The 21,707-nt window shown below is 32.8% G+C and overlaps 1 protein-coding gene and 1 pseudogene across 5 annotated transcripts; both read right to left on the minus strand.

The window, feature by feature from the left end:
• Positions 1-14,024: 14,024 nt before the first annotated feature.
• Positions 14,025-16,213, minus strand: LOC139899962 (APETALA2-like protein 3; annotated as a pseudogene).
• A 251-nt stretch (positions 16,214-16,464) lies between these two features.
• LOC139896085 (protein REVEILLE 8) lies at positions 16,465-20,172 on the minus strand. 5 transcript variants are annotated; one of them, XM_071878666.1, is made up of 9 exons: positions 19,794-20,164; positions 19,105-19,162; positions 18,800-18,923; positions 18,547-18,708; positions 18,335-18,460; positions 18,032-18,141; positions 17,625-17,684; positions 17,012-17,131; positions 16,465-16,855 (listed from the first exon to the last, which is right to left on the minus strand). In XM_071878666.1, exons 1-8 carry the CDS (start codon positions 20,042-20,044, stop codon positions 17,054-17,056), a joined length of 969 nt encoding a protein of 322 aa, XP_071734767.1. In that variant the 5' UTR covers positions 20,045-20,164; the 3' UTR covers positions 16,465-16,855; positions 17,012-17,053. The 5 variants fall into 5 exon arrangements, with proteins under 5 accessions (XP_071734767.1, XP_071734768.1, XP_071734770.1 ...); XM_071878667.1 differs by having other exon boundaries at positions 18,559-18,708; positions 19,794-20,163; XM_071878669.1 differs by lacking the exon at positions 17,012-17,131 and having other exon boundaries at positions 17,580-17,684; positions 19,794-20,172.
• Positions 20,173-21,707: the final 1,535 nt, after the last annotated feature.

The following is a 21,707-nucleotide window of genomic DNA, read 5'->3' on the forward strand; positions in this document are numbered from 1 at the left end:
GATTCAAAACAATTCCAATTAACGTCAATCATAATTCAGTTGACCAAATCTTTTGATTCGTTCATCGAAATTACGCGATTTCTAAATGAAAAGTTATTGATTTTTCGCCAGCTTTCTAAAAACATGCATATCATATACCTTTTATCAGTAATATATGTATTTAATTCGTGATTCATCGTAAACTGTTTAACGACGAAATTTAGCATACAAGCATGCATAAATATATATACTCGAGCACTAGACATGTATACACTATTAATATATAAAAGATAAGATATGAATGCTCACGTATCAATATTGTGATTCAATATTGCAGGAAAGTACGTAGACGCAACAGAGATGATAAACACTAGGTTTGACTTGCAAACAATACCCACGAATATTACCCATAACCTCCATAGCTATAACCCATAATTTTCTTAGCTCTATCCCGTTCGAAAAGCTTGTTTTGAAGTGACACACTCATGACCTCGTCGTAGTATTTTATGTATAATAATAATAATAATAATAATAATAATAATAATAATAATAATAATAATAATAATAATAATAATAATAATAATAATAATAATAATAATAATAATAATAATAATAATAATAATATAATATAAAGAGAGCTGAACATATATGTGTGTGTAATCGAGCAAAAACGAATTCAAATTATAGACTTTTCCTGAAATCTGACCCCATGCGATCGCATGGGTTTTATGCCTATTTTCCATGCGATCGCATGGCCCTAAAATCCAGCTCACAATTTTTTGTTGTTTTGTTTGTCGACATATTTAAATATAATATATATAATATATTTAATTTAAATAATTAATTATATATTATATCAAATTCATGTGCATAGTTGACTTGTAATTTTCGTTCCGATGACTCGTACGTTGTCACTCGACTTATGTCCCGGTTCGGGTTTCTCAAACGCATTTTTGTATGCTTAGAAAACTCGCAATTTACGTTTTGTGACTCGTACCTTTGTCAAAATATAGTCTTAAATTATCAATAAACTATATCATTCAAAGTGTATCTTAAACTTTCGAGTGTTTTGGTCATTTACTTTTATAAATCATTGTCTCGCTATTTGTTAATATATATATAATAACAAATCGTTTTATGACCAAGTTAATATATATTTTCAACATTCATAAACACGTTTTAAATATACGTCGCAAATTATTCATACAATTAATATTCCAACTTATCATATATATTCAAATAAATATTTAAACCAATAAGTTTAATGTACAGTATCAAACAATTAATATATTGTTACGTTTTCAAGTTATAGTATATATATATATGTATCTATATACATATAATTGTTTGCGAATTGTCAAGAACAACCGAAAGGTATTTGAATATATGAAAGTAGTTCAAAAATTTTGAGATTCAGTTTAACAGACTTTGCTTATCGTGTCAGAAATGTTAATCATACAAAGATTAAGTTTAAATTTGGTCAGAAATTTTTGGGTCATCACATTCATGAATCATCATCATCATGAACAAAGATTCAAGTTTTGTAACTTGAATCTTCATTACTCTTGTAAGATTTAACTTTGTTTTGAAGAATCTTCAAGAACATGAAGGGTTCAAGCTTTTCAGCTTTGAATCTTCATAATCTTGTTAGATCTAAGTTACTAACTTAAGATCTCTTTAATTGTGTTAAAAGATCAAAACTCATGTTTATGATCTTCATGTAACTTGTAGATCCAACACTTTACTTTATGGATTTTCAAGAAAGTTTGAAATACAAGCTTACTAGCTTGATGTTTCTACAAAAAGTTAGTTAAGATCAAAAGTTTACTAACTTATGATCTTCTTTAGTTTGTGTACTTTAGATTTGTGACTTGTATTTTCTTGAAACAAAAGATACAAGCTTACTAGCTTGAGATCTCATAAATGTTGTTAGGAATCCCAACTCTCTAGCTTAGGGTTTCATTTTTGTGTTTGATCTAAGTTGTGTAACTTATGATCTTCTACTTTGTTTAAACAAAAGTTCATTTGATTATGTTCATCTTACTTTACAAGATCTAAGTTTCATAACTTATGGTTGTGTAAAAGTTGAAAGTCTAAGTATTATGACTTAGGGTTTCACCAAGAACATGAGATCTAGACTTTGTAGTCTAAGGTCTTTAATATTTAGCTAAGATCTAAGTTCTATAGCTTACAGTCTTGCTTATTTAGTTTGATTCAAAGTTTATAGCTTAATAGAACTTGTGATTGTGTTGAAACTAGGAAATTGATGTAACTTTGGTTCATCACCTTGCTCAAACTCTCACATGAGTTGTGTTTTATTTCTTAGTCTTAACTTTGTGTGTTGATGGTTAAACTTTGGTTAAAGTAATGCTAAAACATCAAGAGTTGTATACTTGAGGCTTATACGCATCAAGGATGAGAACCGTGATGAGCATCAAACACCGAGAAACCCACCGGAGCACTTGCTTTCTGTTTTTCAGGGTCTGATCAGGCTCCTGGGCTTCTGGAAAAGTTGATTTCCAGATAGTTCGGTTCGAGTAGATGACTAAAAGTTTAGGCCTCGCCTAAATCCGATATACGGTTTATGATTTATAGCCTTCCGAAAGTCACTACGCCCTTATAACGTTGTGCTGAAATTTCTGACCTACTCGAACTTAAACTGTCGCCACGGTCAAAAGAAGACGAGTTAGGTTCTGAAAATTGGTCAGCGGTTAGAGGACTCATATACGGAGCATTGGCCACTGGTCTCACGTCATTTCAGTTTGTATAGAGGTCGTAGCAGCTGAACAAAGTCAGCCTTTGTTTCGGTCTCTATTCTTGATTGAAAACTTACTTTACTTTGTACGTATGATGTTGATGATGATGATACTTAAGACTTAACTTACGTAATTTTAAACCCTTTTGGGACTATTTACTGACTTAGTAACCTTTGACTTAGGTTGACGACCATTCGGACAGACTTACTTGCTTACTTATTCGTACCGATTTTACTGCACTATCACTGTGAGTTATAGCTCCCTTTTTACTACAACTATTTTTGGGACTGAGAATACATGCGCTTTTTATGTTTTACTTACTAGGCACGAATACTTAAACTTTTTATATGTGTGGGTTATATAACGGCATAAACTTTCCCCTTAGCTCTGTAACGTTTAATCATTGGTTTTTGAACCGGTGAACGCGAATCTTAGATATGGATCCATAGGGTTTGACAACCCCACTCGGGCTAGTCGCACTAGCATTCAATGGGTGTTTAATACTTCGAGGACAAACGCACTCGTCAAGTGGACTTTTAGGGGGTGATATACATACGTTAAGTCTAGTTACCAGGTGCCCACGGTTAATCATATACTTTTCATACCGATTTAAACTGCTGATTGAAGCACTGAAATCTCGTGGTCTACATTACTTTACTGATTACAAACTATAGCTCACCAACATTCATGTTGACTTTTAAGCGTATATTTCTCAGGTGCTTAGACGATGTTGCTTCCGCTGTTAGAATTGTTGTCTTGATGTTATAAACTTGCTGTTATGGACCTGCTGTGTTAGATTTCCGCTGCATTACTTAGAGATGTCTCAATCATGGAACTTTTCTTTTGCATTCGTAACTTACGTTATTTTCAAACAATGGCTTTGTAATGACCTTTGGGTCACGTACTTATGTTTATGCTTCTATTCATAGGAAGCACGTTGTCTTTTGCAAAACGCTATCTTTTTATGAATGCAAAACTGGTTTTCAAACAACATATAGTGTTTGACCTTGTAATGATCCTGTTGTTGATGAACCGTACACGATGGTTTTGTACGGAGCGTCATATTAAATAAATCTAAATTTCAGTTTTGCCATTATATTCAACCTAATTTTGACTTAATTTTGACTGTATTAATTTAAGAAATAAATAATTAAGGGTAATAAACGAAAACAAATTAGGGAGTTTTAGGATATCTAAAATTTATATAAATAGTATAGTAAGGTGGACGGTATTAATATTTTTTTATCTGGGTTTCAAATCTGCTTTGTGAGCCGACTAATTTCATGGTGACTACCCGCTTTGCAAATAGCAGTCTTAGTGGCCACAAGAGGATTTATTTTGCACCGGAGGTGATTAGAACTTAAAACCTTCGGAGAGTTTCACTATTTTTTAAAGTCCAAACTTTTACTACTAGACTACCACACTATGGTTAAAAACATAATTTCTACCGGGTATTATGTTTAGCTGTTATGAGTACTGGTTAGGTGCGCTTCTTCTTTTTCTTTTTTACATTTTACACATTGTTATAAAAGTAATAATTGGATGATAATTTTATTATTATTATAGATATTGCATAGTATATTTTTTGAGTATAAATAGGTGTGTTGAGTTAGAGTTTATTGTATGTATTTTTTGGTTAACAAAAACACTCTCTCTCTCTAGATTCCAAATGCCACCAAACTCTCATTGTACATTTTTCTATAAATAAAAAACCAATTACTCATACCTTTTGTTCAACCTTTGTTTTCTCCGTTTTACAGTATCTCTATCTCTATATACCTTCTACAGTCAAGAACCACTAAAGGTAGTTATAAGCCTACTGAATTATAACACGTTATCAGCACGATTATCTCAACATTTATACTAAATATGGTTGGCTCTGCCACCTAACTAATATATGGTCGGTTATACCACCTAAATGATATATGGTTGACACTGTCGCCTAATTTACATTTATGTTATCTAACATTTATTTATGTATACTAACATTTACATTTATGTTATCTAACATTTATTTATGTATACTAACATTTACAGTTATGTTCACTAACATTTATATTTATGTTATTTAAGTTATATATGGTCGGTTATACCGCCTGAATTATATTTCTGTAATCTAACTTTCATTAACTTCACTAACATTTATATTTATGTTATTTAAGTTATATATGGTCGGTTATACCGCCTGAATTATATTTTCTGTAATCTGACTCTTATTAACTTCACTAACATTTATATTTATGTTAATAAGACCTCATGATTGTACGCAACACGTCATTTGACAACACGGTACTTTATGTACGCAACACGTCATTTGACAACACGGTACCATGGGTCGAGATTAATTCCGATCAATACGAATACGATGGGGTCTTTATATGTTATCTAACATTTATGATTACTTATGCAATTAATCATTATTTATTTCATGCATACTAATGTTTATTCTTAAAAGTAAATCTTAAAAGTTAAAATAAGAAAAAATAGTTTGTATTTTTATTAAAAGTAAATCTTAAAAGTTAAAATAAGAAAAAGTAGTTTGTATTTTTATTAAAAGTAAATCTTAAAAGTTAAAATAAGAAAAGTAGTTTGTATTTTTATTAAAAGTAAATCTTAAAAGTTAAAATAAGAAAAGTAGTTTGTATTTTTATTAAAAGTAAATCTTAAAAGTTAAAATAAGAAAAAGTAGTTTGTATTTTTATTAAAAGTAAATCTTAAAAGTTAAAATAAGAAAAGTAGTTTGTATTTTTATTAAAAGTAAATCTTAAAAGTTAAAATAAGAAAAGTAGTTTGTATTTTTATTAAAAGTAAATCTTAAAAGTTAAAATAAGAAAAAGTAGTTTGTATTTTTATTAAAAGTAAATCTTAAAAGTTAAAATAAGAAAAAGTAGTTTGTATTTTTATTAAAAGTAAATCTTAAAAGTTAAAATAAGAAAAAAAATCTTGTCCTTTATATTACTCATACGCGTTTTGATATAGTGACTTTATTCGTTAACGTCAACTAACGACGTTACAACGGTCATATATACATAACGGTTGTTAACGTCAACTGACGACGTTACAACAACTATATTTTTCAAATATAAAATAAACATCTCCGTTTTCACATTTTCACAAATCAATCTTCATTTTTCAGATTACTACTCTCAAAAAGTTTTTGTAAAAATGATTCACACAAGGATGATTTTTCCTATTGTATTGGTCATATTAACTATCATCATTGTTGCTAATATACCACCGGGTGAACCTATATTCTATCCTGCCCTTGTGGTTTTATTATTTGTAATCATACCATTATTCTGTTGTTTGCTGCTTATGAATTTAAAATGATTCTAATTTCATTTTATTATTTGTCTATGAATAGAAGTTGATTATGATTATGATTTATGTTATTCATCTTTATGATAATAGAAAATGTCGAATTTGAAAAGGCTTAAATTTGCTCATTTAGAACAAGTGGGAACAACTACTTAACATGGGTTATGAATGTAGAAAAACATCTCGAATCAAACTGTAATTTAGAAACCCTGAATGAAAATAACAATTATTCCGAACAAGAGAAAGCAATAGTAAGTATTTTTCTTAGCAAACATATTAACGAGTCCTTAGAATCTACATATTATATGATCGAAAATCCAAGTGTATTATGGAAAATACTCAAAGATAGATACGATATTAATTATCAAAAAAATAAAATAAAAAAATAAAAAATAAAATAAAAAATAAAATAAAAAATAAAAAATAATAACAGTGATCCATGAAAGAATAAAATTAAAGATATTAGTAGACGCTCTTATAAGAATTCCGGAGATTCTTATTAATGATCTGGTAACGTGGATCACCAGTCTAGTATTTCTTGAATACATGAACATCTTGTTTAGCTCTACAAATAAGTCCCAAAAGAAAAGAAAACGAGAGTGAATCTATTGACAAATCTTGATTAAATTAACCCTGAGCTACCTTGAGACTTGAATGGTTTGAATTTTCTAAGATGCCTAGTTTTTTTTATGTATCATTCATAAATAAATGGTTTTAGACCATAACGCATATGTTTTATTAAGTGTTATCTTTTATGTACTTCATATTATAACTTGTTTGCAGGTAATATAATTTGATTATCTTGCTGAAATATAACTCATTATTTGCATATCTTATTTGAAGTTTTAGTATGAATCCTGCAGAAATACAACATCAATTAAATGGTAAAGACCTATGTATTGCAGATAGTAGTAACATACACACTATGATCAAATCTAAGAAATATTTCATTGATTTAAATCAAATGAAGGAATTATAAATACTATATCAGCTCTTGCAAACTTGATATAAGAAACGAAAAAGGCAAAATTTCATATTACCAAATGGTACGAATTTTTTGGTAAACAATGTCTTGTTTTCTCCCAAATCAAAGAGAAATTTGTTAAGTTTCTCTGATATATATCATAATGGATATGATTATCAGTCAATGATAATCAAAAATGAGAAATATCTATGTAGCACCGAAAAGCGCATAGGATTAAAAGCGCATATGATAAAAAGCGCATATGATGAAAAGCGCAGCGCATATGATTAAAAGCGCATATGATAAAAAGCGCATATGATGAAAGCGCATCGCATATAATTAAAAGCGCATATAATGAAAAGTGCATATGACGAAAAGCGCAGCACATATGATTAAAAGCGCATACGGTGAAAATGATATATGATGAAAAGCACATATGGTGATTAATGAAAATCACATATGGTGATTAATGAAAAGCACAAATAGTGATTAATGAAAAGCACATATAGTGATTAACGAAAAACACATATGGTGATTAATGAAAATCACATATGACGATTAATGAAAAGCACATTGAGAAATAATCACCAATGTTTCTTGAAAGAATTCAAGGGTATATATATGGACCAATTCATCCATCATGTGGACCATTTTTCTAATAGACGCATCTAACGCACGGTCTCATGTTTGTGTGTTATCAAGCCATAATATGGCATTTGCAAAGTTTCTTGCACAAATTATTAAATTAAGAACACATTATTCTGATTACACCATTAAAAGGATGAGACTTGATAATGCTGGTGAGTTAACATCTCAAGCTTTTAATGATTATTATATGTCTACAAGGATTGTTGTTGAACATCCAGTTGCTCATGTGCATACACAAAATTGGTTTAGCTGAATCAATAGATAAACGCTTACAGCTAATAACTAGACAATTAGAAATGAGTACAAAACTCTCAATATTTATATGGGGACATGTAAATTTACATGATGTGACATTAATTCGCATTAAATCAAGTGCAAGTTATAAATATTCTCCATTACCAACTTAATTTTGGTGGAGACCAAATATTTTCCATCTTAGAACATTTGATTGTGCAGTGTATTTTTAATTGAACAACCACAACAAATGGTTCCTCAAAGAAGGATTGAAATATATGTTAGATATGAAACATCTTCAATCATAAGATATATTGAACCCATGACGGGTGATGTTTTTACAGCAAGTTTTGTCAATTGTCACTTTAATGAAACATTGTTCCCTATATTAGGGGGAGAAATGAAATATAAATAAAATGATGTTTCATGGTGTGAACATCAATTAAGGAATATTGATCATCGCACAAAAGAATGCGAAAAGAAAGTTCAAATATAATGCATATGCAAGAACTTGCAAATTAATTACTTTATGCATTTAAAGATACAAAAAATAAGTGACTAAATCATATATACCAGCAGTAAATGCTTCAGCTAGAATTGAAATTACAAAAGCTGGCAATAATGTCACTCATGAGTCTTTGCTACGGCAGAAACGTGGGAGACCAATTGGTTCCAAAGATAAAAATCCTCGAAAAAAAAATTAGCTGATAATGAGGTAAAAGAAAGTGTTCAACAAGAACCACAAATCAATACTCCTTCTGCAGAGGATATTGATAAATGTAAATACATAAATTGCAATAAATTATGCAATATTATGAAACTGAAATGAAATGAAAAATCTTGATGAGATATTTTCATATAATGTTACAATGACATCATGAATAAAGATGATGATCTGGAACCAAAATCTGTCATTGAATATCAAAATAGACATGATTGAGCTCAACAGAAAGGAGCAATACGAGCTGAATTAGAATCACTCAATAAAAGAAAAGTTTTCGGATCAATCGTTATCACTTTTAAAGATGTGAAACGTATGGGATATAAATGAATTTTTATCCGAAAAAGAAATGTGCAAATGAAGATACAAGGCAAAACTAGACTTGTAACTCAAGGTTTCCCACAAAGACCAGAAATGAATTATGAGGAAAACTTATCCTTATGTAATGGATACAATTACTTATTAGATACTTAATCAACCTGGTAGTTACTTAAATGCATCTCATGGATGTTGTTACTACTTATCTATATGGATCACTTGATAGTGATATATATGAATATACCTGAAGGGTTTAAGGTATCAGAAACATCTAACGCAAAACCTAAAGAAATGTATTCCATTGAATCACAAAGATTTTTATATGGGTTGATACAATAGTATAACGGATTAAGTGATTACTTGATAAGAAAAGTGTATACATATAAACTTATTTGCACATGTGTTTTAATTATGAAAACAATGACCAGATATATATCGTAGTTATTTATGTCAATGGTCTTAATATCATAGGTACCAAAAAAAGAGATCCATGAAGCCATTCAACTTCTAAAGAAAGAATTTGAAATGAAAAATCTCGGAAAAACCAAGTATTGCCTTGGTTTACAAATTGAACATATTCCTAATGGTTTACTTGTACATCAAACAACATATACTGAAAAGATTTTAAAACGTTTTAATATGGACAAGGCAAAACCATTAAGTACTCCTATGGTTGTTAGATCACTTAATGTTGACACTGATCCATTTCTTCCCTGTGAAGATCATGAAGATATCCTAGGACCAGAAGTACCATATCTTAGTGCAATTGGAGCTCTTATGTATCTTACAAATTGTACAAGATCTGACATTTCTTTTGCAGTTAATTTGTTGGCAAGGTTCAGCTCAGCTCCTACCAAAAGACACTGGAATGAGATCAAACACATATTTCGATACCTTCGAGGAACTACTGATTTAGGATTATTTTATTCTAACGAATCGAAACAAGATTTGGTTGGTTATGCAGATGCAGGTTATTTATCTGATCCACATAAAGCTAAATCTCAAAATGGATATGTATTCCTAAATGGAGGTACCGCAATATCATGGCGTTCTCAAAAACAAACACTTGTTGCAACATCATCAAATCATGCCGAAGTAATTGCATTACATGAAGCCAGTCGGGAATGTTTTTGGTTGGATCAATGACACAACTCATTACTGATTCTTGTGGACTAGAACGCAATAAAAGTTCAACAACTATCTATGAAGATAATGTAGCTTGCATAACACAGATGAAAGAAGGGTATATCAAAAGTGACCGAACAAAACACATACCCCCTAGATTCTTCTCATACACTCAAAATCTCATTAAGGACAACCAGATTGAAATGAGATATGTTCAGTCCAGCAAAAACTCTGCTGACCTTTTCACCAAAGCACTTCCAACTGCTATTTTCAGAACACACGTTCATAATATTGGCATGAGGCATGTTCAGAAGATGTAACAACTCAGGCGTTGCCTACTTGAGGGGGAGTCAACTCTATGCTGCACTCTTTTTCCCTTAGCTAAAGTTTTATCCCAAAGGGTTTTCTTTAGCAAGGTTTTTAACGAGGCAGTACTAGTTATTCACTAATAAAATTATCATCCAAGGGGGAGTGTTATAAAAGTAATAATTGGATGATAATTTTATTATTATTATAGATATTGCATAGTATATTTTTTGAGTATAAATAGGTGTGTTGAGTTAGAGTTTATTGTATGTATTTTTTGGTTAACAAAAACACTCTCTCTCTCTAGATTCCAAATGCCACCAAACTCTCATTGTACATTTTTCTATAAATAAAAAACCAATTACTCATACCTTTTGTTCAACCTTTGTTTTCTCCGTTTTACAGTATCTCTATCTCTATATACCTTCTACAGTCAAGAACCACTAAAGGTAGTTATAAGCCTACTGAATTATAACACACATTAATTTCTATTTTTTAATTTTTTCACAATACACCTTTTAATGTTTTTTTTTTATCTCTAATTCAGTTCTCTCACTCATGTTTTTTTATTTTTAAATTCATTTTTAATTTAACTTTTCTTATAATTATATGACATTTTTTTTTGTCAATCAATTTTTTTAATTATTTTATATTTTATTTAATATATTTTTTTTACTTCTTTTTTTTCCCTCTTTTACTTAATTTTTTTTCCCTACCCTCACATTTTACTATAAAATGACAAGATTATTCTATTTATATTGATTCTAACTATTTTATTTATTAATTTGAAACGTATTTTATTTATGATTTTGTTATGATTATTAACAGTTAAGTGTTTATTTAATTTAAAACATAAGTTGTATACAACGAAAAACTGACTAATTATGCTATACATAAAAAATAAGGGGTCCGCCGCCACATTGCGCGCCTGGCCCAAAAACTTGTTTCCTTTCAATTGTAATTGTATGTAACTTCAGTTATAATTCAATTCGGTTTTCTAATTTAATTTAATTTCTAGTTTCGTGGAGTTCAATTGCTTAGTAGTATTTCTGCGAATCATTTCTTAAAAATACATAACACTGCGTTGTCGCGAGTACTTGGTGGTGGTGAATTGTATCAAATGTAGACGACCACTATTTTTGGTGACATGGAGCGAAGAGTCGTGTGGATGTTGTGGCCCGTTCTTTGTTGGCTAGGTAGGATGCCTTATGATTGCTGAGATTCCATTTAAACCTCGCTCAAGATCGTATGAAGAGCTGCTGATATGAAACGCGCTGAACGAAGAAGTTGATTAAGTTTCTGTTAAACTTCAACCTCGTCGTTAGGTAACCCTACTTGATGGTAAGCAACACATGTTGTCACCAAAGTATTATGGTCCTTTTGACAGGGTGGGACAAGTTGCTTATCGGTTGTGATTGCCAACTCAAGCTCAAGTGCATGATGTCTTTTATGTGTCTCAGTTGAAGTTACATAAGAGCTTGGAGGAACCTTATATGGGCACCCTGCCTAATGTCTCACCGGAGGGTTTGATCATTATGGAACCGTACAAAAATCTTGATCGGAAAATGATTAAACGTCACAATCGTACATCAATGCAAGTTTTGATTCAGTGGACTGGGGAACTCCGGATGATGCTACTTGGGAACTTATGGAGGATACACGGCAACGTTTTCCCCAATTGAACTTGAACACTCTATGCTTGAGGACAAACATTGTGCGAAGAAGAGGGGATTGCTATGCATCATTTTAGCATCACGTGCAATGCACATTTCTGTCTCAATTTCCTTTCAATTGTAATCATATGCACTTATGGTTATAATTCAATTCCATTTTTAGTTTTGTGGAGTTGAATTGCTTACTAATATTTTAACGAATAATTTCTTACAAGCACATAACATTAGTATAATTGCATATTATAGGCGAACTGTTGGTCTTCATTGGGCTAAAATAGTCCGAGCCTCAAAACCCAAAACAAAAAACAGTGTATATGCTTAAAACCAAATAGCTACTTATCAAGTTTCAATTGGTAGAGTGAACATAAATAAACTCTCATTGGTTGAAATCTGTAATTTGAATCCAGTATACGTGAACCAAATATCATGGTGGCAGGTCCAACTACCAAAGTAGTTTTTGTAAGAAATTACCATAGAGCCAAACAAAAACATAAAAGACCCCTCAAATTTCGTGATAAAGTTCCTGAAACAGAGCAATTCTTGAGAGTCTAGTCACCAGTCAGCTTTTTTCTTTCTTTAACATATCACAAACCTGTCGTACATTGTTTTTCTAAACAAGCATAAGACCTTTTTTAGTGGTAACGTGGCAATGTTATTAGGTTTTTGAAATGATGACGGATAGTCCAAGGGCGGATTTAGTTTGTAATCAGTGGTTGCACGGGACACCACTGAAATACGCGATGCAGTGGATATTTTTTTGAGTTTACTAGTGATACCAGTGGATATTGTAATTTTTTTTTGTGACACCATTGAAATAAGCCATCTAATAGAAAACTTTTTAAAGTTTAACCGGTGACACCAGTGACTACCAATCCTAGATTCACCACTGACGGCAACTTGACAAATGTGGTGAAAATAAGAGAATAGCCGAGAATGAGTGATGTGTTCAATTAGGATTAAAAGTTACGGAGTAAAAGTTAAAGGTGGTGAAAAGCTTGAAAAGGTTAAAAAAAATAATATTCCCTATATTTTATTGATCAAGCCCGTGAGAGGGTATCCATCAGGCCCCAAGTTTGTGATATCATGATGCCGCGTTAAGGGCTTGATAGGGGCATTATGCCATTATTGCATCACTTTGGTTCCATCCTGCCTCGTTAAAATTGGTCTTACCAATTTATAAGGAAAAACCTACAGATTAAAGCTATAAACTTTAGAATTTGGTTCAGTATACTAGAATAGGGAAAAATTGCCCCAGCAACAACCCAACAGCTCCACCACTGTTTCTGAGTTCTGACTCAACAGTCAGAAAAAATACAAGGTACAATGAAACAGCTATTCATGCACCCATGTTGAACATAAAAGTACAATTATGATGTTATAACAAGATGTGTACAGTTAGTTTTTGAAGCAAAGCCTACGATTGGGTAAAAAGTGGCCATGACAAATAGTAATCAGCTTGTACTGTTTCTAACCACATGTCAACCAAACACCTTGCATGTGCAAAAACAAGCAAACTGGGCCTATTTTGATTTATCGCCACCTGGCTATGCATACATGTACTTTATTACATAAGTGATGAAATACAGACAATTTAATGCAGGTGGAACACCTGAAATGGTTATCTTGAGTAATCAAAGCAGGTGTTAATAGACAACAAGTCTAACTTGCAGCAAATCGTGAGGTCACGGACACAGAATAAGCCGGTTAGACCGCATACATCATAGTAAAAATACTCCTCCTCTTACTCGGGTAGCATGAACAGAACAAACCTTATTCGTTTAACAATTTACCCGTTAATAGACGATAACATTTACCACAAACACTGTTAATTGGATAACTACCAAATTTACGTGCAAAGCTAATAGCTTTCAATAGCATTGTCCGATACGATTATATTGTCATACGATACAAAGTCTAATCGTATACAGAAATATTTTAATCTAATGAAGACGTGTAATAACATGAATAATAATCACCTTACATCAGCTCATAAAGTAATACTGGGGTATGTTACCAGAACTTCTAACGGACGGATTGTAGTGATGGTAAGGATTGGCGAAAGTAGCAGCTGATGATGACGATGTCGAAGCAGTGTTTGTAAATTTACCGAATCCTGATGATGCTGCAGCAGCAGACAAGATGGGAGCAGCATATGAACCTTGAACCTGCCATGCCCAATTTGGACAACATCCTATACTCTTGTCCATTGCTCTTCCCTAAGTATGCCAGAGTGGCCAAGGGGGATTGATTATTTAGTAAATAACCATAATCAAACATCAAATATATACATATAGTTACATGTTACATACCTGGTAAACAGGAATAAAACTGGAAGTAACAGCACCGCTCCAGTTACGAGGATGCGCTTGAGGCATTAAATTTCCCAGTGTCATAAATGTAGAGTGTTCAATCTGAAATGGTACAATAACGCAGAGCTCAAACATGGACGAAAATGATCAAAAAATGTCATTACTAAGTCCACAATATTTCACATAATTTGGATTACCCTTGTACTTCCTGTTAAAGAGGGAGGAGCCATACCGAGATTCAAATCCATGTATTGTCCATATCCTGTATCATTCTTTCGTTTTAATACAAATTGCTTTTCAAAAAAAGAAAAAATTTCAACCGATCGATATTCATAAATTTGATCCCAATGCTTATCGTCGTTAATTAGTACCTCCATTATCAGACTCAGAACTTAGCTCCCCCTCATATGAGCTGGGATCAAAGTTAGTGACTGCTTCTCTTCCATTGCATCTTATAGCAGCCTTGTCATAAGCCCTAAATGATATACCGTATTGTAAAATATGTGATCCGAAAAAGGCTTTGAAATAGTTTCTAACCTTGCGGCTTCAATTTCACAGTCAAATAATCCAAGGTAGTTGTACCTGGGGAAAACAATACCGGTTCAGCAAAAAGAAACCTAACCTATGAAACAGAATTATTATACATTAATTGGAGTAATCTTTATAACTTATAATCTAGTTTTCTTAAAAACCTTACTTTTTTCCGAGAAATTGCCCCATTCGAGCTTCCCATCGACCACATTTGTGTAGCGTAACTCCTCTATATTTCGAGTTTCCTCTAGAAAACCCAGTGCTCTGGCGGCGTAGAATATGCACAAACTCCTCCTTAGTCAGGTCAATTACCTGCATAATGCATGCTACTCAATTTCACCAATTCTTTATTACATACAGTCTTATTATATGTTTGAACCATGTCTCATTAATAAATTTCAGCTAAACCTGGTTCAGATCTTCATGATAATCACTTATATTGAAATTAATATCAGCATCAAGCCCGCGAAACTTAAGCGCAGCCCGATCATACGCCCTATTAAAATAAATAATACCAATTCGTATAAAATACCTCACAAGATTATGTAAGTTCAAATAAGAGAAAAACAATACAAGGTCAGTACTTACCTTGCAGCAGCATGTGCAGTGTCAAATCCACCTTACAAAATCAACCACAGTAATAATAAATTAAACAAAAACAGAAAACAGAATCAAATTCAAGCAAATTTACAAATCATAAGAATCCATTGCAATTCAGTATCCTAAACCACAACTACTTACCTAGATACAATTGTTTCCCACAATCCCTGCATATATAACAGAAAAAAAAAAAAAAAAAAAAAAAAAAAAAACAAATATTAAAAGCTAACTAAAACAGTAAAATGCTTACTAAAGTTCACAGATGTTACTTTATCATGTACAGTACTAGAGATACACATCAAATTGTTTTTATAATTACTGAACTAATAATGAACTAACCATATGTGCGATTCCCATCGTCCAGTTCTCCGGTAAAACGTAACACCGCGATACTGCGAACTTCGGGACTTAGGTCCTCTCCTACTCTTCCTCACCTGCTGCTGTCTATCTAACTGTTGTTGTTGCTTTAACATGAACTTCTTATCAATCTCCGTAAACAACTTTTCAGATACCATAATCTCTGACCTAAGTTCCTGATCATCATCTTCTCGATTACTCGGTTTCAGTATATCGAAGCTATAACCGATATTCGGGAACGAATACGAGTGTTCTTCGTCACCTGATATCTCCACATTGACAGCGATGTAGGAATCTGAAGATTCAAATTGACAGTCCACAAACTGCTCACCGTTATCATTGTGATCAATGCTTAGATTAAGGTCTAACATCATTTTAGTTCTTTCAAAGTTTAGCTTCAAATGTGTGTGTTTGTGTGTGTGTGTGTTTGGTTGTGTGTGTGTGTGTGTGTGTGTGTGTGTGTGTGTGTGTGTGTGTTAATAGGAATGGACGGAAACCACCACATAAGAGAGATGGGCAAATGAAACTAGTGTGTGTGTGTGATAAGTTAACAGTTAAAAAAGAGATAGATACAACAAAAGAGAATAAAGTTTCAGTTAAAAAAACACAGATAACAATATTTAAAGTTCAAACAAATGTTACATAGCCCAGATATTTCTCTGCAACCATTTTTTTGGTATTTATTAATTTCCCTTTTTTACTTGTACAACACCACTCTTATACAATATATACAATGCACATAACCAGAAACATAAAAAAGATAACAGTTACATAAGAAAAATGAAGCATGATTTGCCAAAAGTGCAAAACCTGCAAGAAATTTACACCATATCTAGCTACATGCCCCAAAACCGTATGACCATTTTACATTCGATATTCGAGCTTCAAAATCAGATGCGACACTTTTTGTTGCAGGAAGCCTCGTGGATACAGCATGCTCCAACATCCCCCTTGTACGGTTGTCACCGTGCATAGAGCATGCCGTGAGAGCCGCTACACAGTCCTCACTTATAATTCTGATAAATTAACAAGACAAGTGTTATAGATAAACTATGGTGATAATGCAGAAAATAATGTTTATAGTACAAGCAATGAAGATAATGATGATAATGATAATAATCATAATAACAAAGCGATAACTAACAGTGGTAGGGTCAGAGGAAAATACATACTACATAGTAATTACGAGGGCGCTATGGTTCAACACAATAATCTCATTGCTCTGATTGTTCGTAAACTTTGCCTGCAGAGACCTCTATAGTTTTGGAATCATACGATGACAGGACCTTTCTCTGCACCGATGAACATCATCTACTGGTCAAGACTAATATATTATTTACATATTTCATGGATGTTATATAGTACATATTTGCATGGCCCACGTGTAAACGTAAGGATAAAGAATCACCTTTCGTTTACTGACCAAAAACGGGGTGTGTGGCTTCTAGTAAGTCGATTTATTCTATCCTAATGGTGAAATCATAATTATGTTCGGATTTTATGATTTTGCATCATATATCTTAAATGTCTATTAGAGATCTTCATAAATTTACAAAAATTCAAAATTAAGCTGCAAGATAAATTATGAATTTATGATGCAGCCCAGACCTCAAAATTAAGCTGCAAGATAAATTATGAATTTATGCCATACGAGTCCATGGGATATTAGCAGTTAACTTGATAAGTATTTTGATGAGAATGAAACAGTTATTAAGCATGAACCGGTTGCAAAGCTCCTACCAATTATTAAAAGCCGGTTATAGGCTCACGAGAAGACATAATTACCAGTGGCTCGAAGTCCGGACTTGACAAGTTGACTGTAAGATTTCTCATTAATAATAAGACCTGCATGTTCAATAAATAGAGGGTTAATTAACTCCAAAAAAAATCGCATCCTCGCAAGAGGTCTTGAGTTCTAAGCATAATAAACTGCACATCTTGTGTGGCTAGGGAAATGGTCGGAAACGGTCACATGGATACCCCAGTTGGGTCGCATACATCGGCATAGAAATACTAGTCCTTCTAACCTAAACAGCGAAAACTTCCTCTGTTTACCCGTTTAAAACCAAGCCTCATTAAAAAATGAACAATAATGGAACTACACTCTTAATCAGTTGAATATGGGTTGTATTTTTACCCAATCTAAGAAAATAAATATCGATAATTAAACCATTTGAGCCCGTGTGACTCACCGTTTCAAAGTTGATAGGATCCATCTCCTTTAGTTTCTGCACATGCCCTTTCGTCTCTGGATCAAAAACACTTCCAATGAAGCTATAGACTTCAGAGAAATCTGGTATCGCTGAAGAAATGTATATGATAAAAATATTATGTGAATTACAGAATAAACAAGTAGCATGATGGAATAAATCAGTTGGTCCTTAAACACTATTTTTATGCATCTTTAACAATATTTTACTCGAAGTCTTTTACATAATGTTAAAATGAAAAGTTATATATGTTCATACATCTGTGTAAATGCACAAAAAGATTACCTTGAGCAGCAGAATTTTCTTCCCCTTGCTTTGTTAACTCAGAACTCGGCATCTCTCTACTTGAGCTAGCTACGCCGCTACTACTGACGTTACCAATTCTCTCTGTCCCCTTTGATCCGGTATCAGCTGAAAAACAACATTTGATTCAATACTAAGAATTGAGTAACTTCTGCATTGTAACTTGTACACTCAAGAAACGATAGATTACAAACATGCAAGCATGCCTTCAAATCCTTGTAGATCGAATTCCTCTTGTGATGACATCATTCCACCCGAGTTTATAAGCAGGGAAGTATCATCCCAAGGAGCGTATCCAGGTGAAAGGGTACTCATTGAAGAAGGATACCCTATTGATGCTTGAAGCGGTATTAAAACTGCCACAACGTAATAAAACATACATCTGTTAAAAATTTGAAAACATGCAGGTTTATATTATATAAGTGAGGGTACGTAAAACTTCATAACCATTTTTGGGTGCTTTTTGTGGATAGGGATGGGTGGCCTTGCGTTTAGGACGAGGTGGTGGTACGTGCGCTATTGACCCGTTCTTTTGGACCTTTAGAAAGTATTTCTGAGCATGACTTCGTATCTGCAAACATATTTACTCCCTTCAATTGAAAATTAACAACGTTTTTCATTAAAAAAAAAAATTTGTTAACACACGTGTACTTTGTTTTCACTTTCGGCCACGTCTAAATATTTACAGAGTATATTGAAGAATAATAAGGTTCCCAAGCTATTAAAGGATAACTGAGCCTTGTAATATGCACCTGAATGACTGTCTTGGAACCAACAAAATCTTCGATTTTCTTCCAGTCACGATCAAACCTTCGCATATGATAAAACAAGGTATAAGATACTTAACATACATACACTCGAACACAACACTTATCAGCTTGTTGAGCTGCATAGATAACATGGATCATAATTTCACAACTGATGTAAAATCAACCGTGCCCACATGACTAAATATAGATCTCAATATGGCGCGATAAACTTATTTTTCCTATTTTCGTATTAATTTTAATTAATGTTAGACTATGACTATTGAACCTATATGTGACTTTCTCTGAATTTGACTATGATTATGATAATGATAATCGGAATCAAATTATAAACATAATTAAATTATTACTCCACCGTTACCATTTTTCTCTTGATTTCATTTTTTCGAATAATAAATTAGGTTTGTTTTTGCTACGCATATGAGCTTTAAACCAATTCACCCGCCGGATGCACTGTTATCGTCATACATACAACTTATAATAATAATAAGGAGTAATAAATAAATTATCGGAAACATATTCTCATAAATAAACAACTAATAATTATATAAGTTTATGCTAAATGGCAATAACACCTTAATGCGAATTGAATCGATTACATAATCACTTAATCACGTATTTAATTTCTATTTTTAAATATAATATAAATATAAATAAAAGACGAAATTACTAACAGTTGAAGAGCTTCAAGGAACTTATCGTGCTCTTCATCAGTCCAGCTTTCTCTGGACTTTGTAATAGTATATGGCTTCCGTACCTTCTTCCCTGAACTACTATTATCATTAGCCGTTGAATTTGACGCCATTACTGATACTGATGATGACGATGATGATGATGATGATGAATTTGAATTTGTAGAGCTTTTATTATTATTAGTTTTAGTAAAATTAATATTCATGGCTGTGGTTTGTTCATCTGAATGCATAAATGAAAGAGTCTGGTAAGGGTGGGGGACTGTGTGCGTGTGTTTTGTGGCTCAGGTGATCTCAAGCTGGCTTTCTCTTTTCAATCGGACCACACTACCATACCACTTGTTGAACGTTTGTTTCCCCTTTTTGCGTTTCAGACCTTTAACTATTGCGGAGTTCACAAATGTTACCCCAACTATCAATCAATTGTAACCATAAATTTGTGTCACTAATTTTATTTAAGTATTTTGATAAATAAAACCAAGTACTCGCATAATACAATAGAAAAAATTCTTTTCCTACTACAATTGGTCTTAAGTGCATAATTATTAGAAGTATATTTTGTCAGATGCACTCTTAATCACACATTTTAGTTATGCACGTCAAACTTCATTCTATGACTTGTCGTCTTAACTGTTGGAAAATTACGGCCTCACTAATTCCCAACAAACGCCCAATGAAAAACAGTAAAGATATAAGAACAATCCATAATATAAGAATTTAACGTGGAAACTCCAAAATGAGATAAATACCACGGGCCTCCAAAGAGAGAAATACACTATATCACAAATTGTTACAATTACATAGACGACTCTCTTAAGCTAACTACACTCTTCAAAGTATTTAACTAATACAACTCTCAAACAAGGGTAAAAATGAAAGAAATAATCAAATACTTAAAGTGTATTGATTGGTGCAAGTTGAAAGTATGCCCAAGACCTCCTTTTATAACCAAGTCATTCACATCCAACTTCTTCCTCCCACCGATGTGGGACAACATCATTTTATATTCAAAGAGGTTACTCCTATTTTCTTCCATCCATCAATGTGGGACAAGTAACCATACCATTTTCAATCAAAAATAAACCAACAAATCTCCACCTTTTTGATAGAAAAAGATAACCATACTTCCACATTGCAAAGATAACCGATGTAGACGCTTCCTCGACGACAACTTCAAGATCCTCATCTTCATGCCGCTGACATTATCTCTAACCCAAGAGATAAAAATTGCATCCATATCAAACATTGTCTAAACCGACAATCATTGTCATCACAGACAATCATAATTCTAAAAGAACTATCATACTCCACCGTAAGAGTATAACCACTTAGAAGATCCCATTCTAAGAATTTCACCTCGGCACATGTTGAATAACCAGCTGAACATTTACGAAGCAACTTCCCCGTTTGGCTTTCCCGGAAGTTCCATCGGCTTCAACATCAGTTTCCTCCACACAACCTGCACCAATGCCAAATCAGTGCCCATGTGCAATTGTGGAACCGCTAATGAACATCCCTTTCCATGGTGGCGCGGACACACCATGAAGATGACGTGACTTCAGAGGAATTTATCACTCTCCGTAATAACGGAGACATCATTAGCGCCTTTGGAGCCATTTGTCGAATTTGCTCCACTTGGACAATTAACCCTTACATGCCCAGTCTTCCCGCACTTCCAGCATACCAGATTCTTTCCAGAGTTTCTCTTCTGCCTATCTGAACACAACAGTACCGTAATTTCTGATGACGAGACCCCGTTACCTTCCAGTCTTTTCTCCTCAAATATGAGCTTGCTAGTAACGTCTTCAAACTTTTAGAGTTTCTTTCTCGTACATCAAAATAGGTTTCATGTGCTCATGGGACGATGACAAAGATAATATCAACCTCAAAGCTTTA

Source organism: Rutidosis leptorrhynchoides, chromosome 3 (genome assembly GCF_046630445.1).
Source record: "Rutidosis leptorrhynchoides isolate AG116_Rl617_1_P2 chromosome 3, CSIRO_AGI_Rlap_v1, whole genome shotgun sequence".
Taxonomy (NCBI): Eukaryota; Viridiplantae; Streptophyta; class Magnoliopsida; order Asterales; family Asteraceae; genus Rutidosis; species Rutidosis leptorrhynchoides.

Bases quoted from the DNA above. Each gene is read 5' to 3' on its own strand.
- LOC139896085 (XM_071878666.1), bottom strand. From the start codon at position 20,044: ATGCATTCAGATGAACAAACCACAGCCATGAATATTAATTTTACTAAA. The intron at 18,924-19,104 runs GTGCATATTACA...ATATGTTTGCAG, and splicing joins GTTCCAAGACAGTCATTCAG to ATACGAAGTCATGCTCAGAA. The intron at 18,142-18,334 runs GTAATCTTTTTG...ACATTTCTTCAG, and splicing joins AGAAAATTCTGCTGCTCAAG to CGATACCAGATTTCTCTGAA.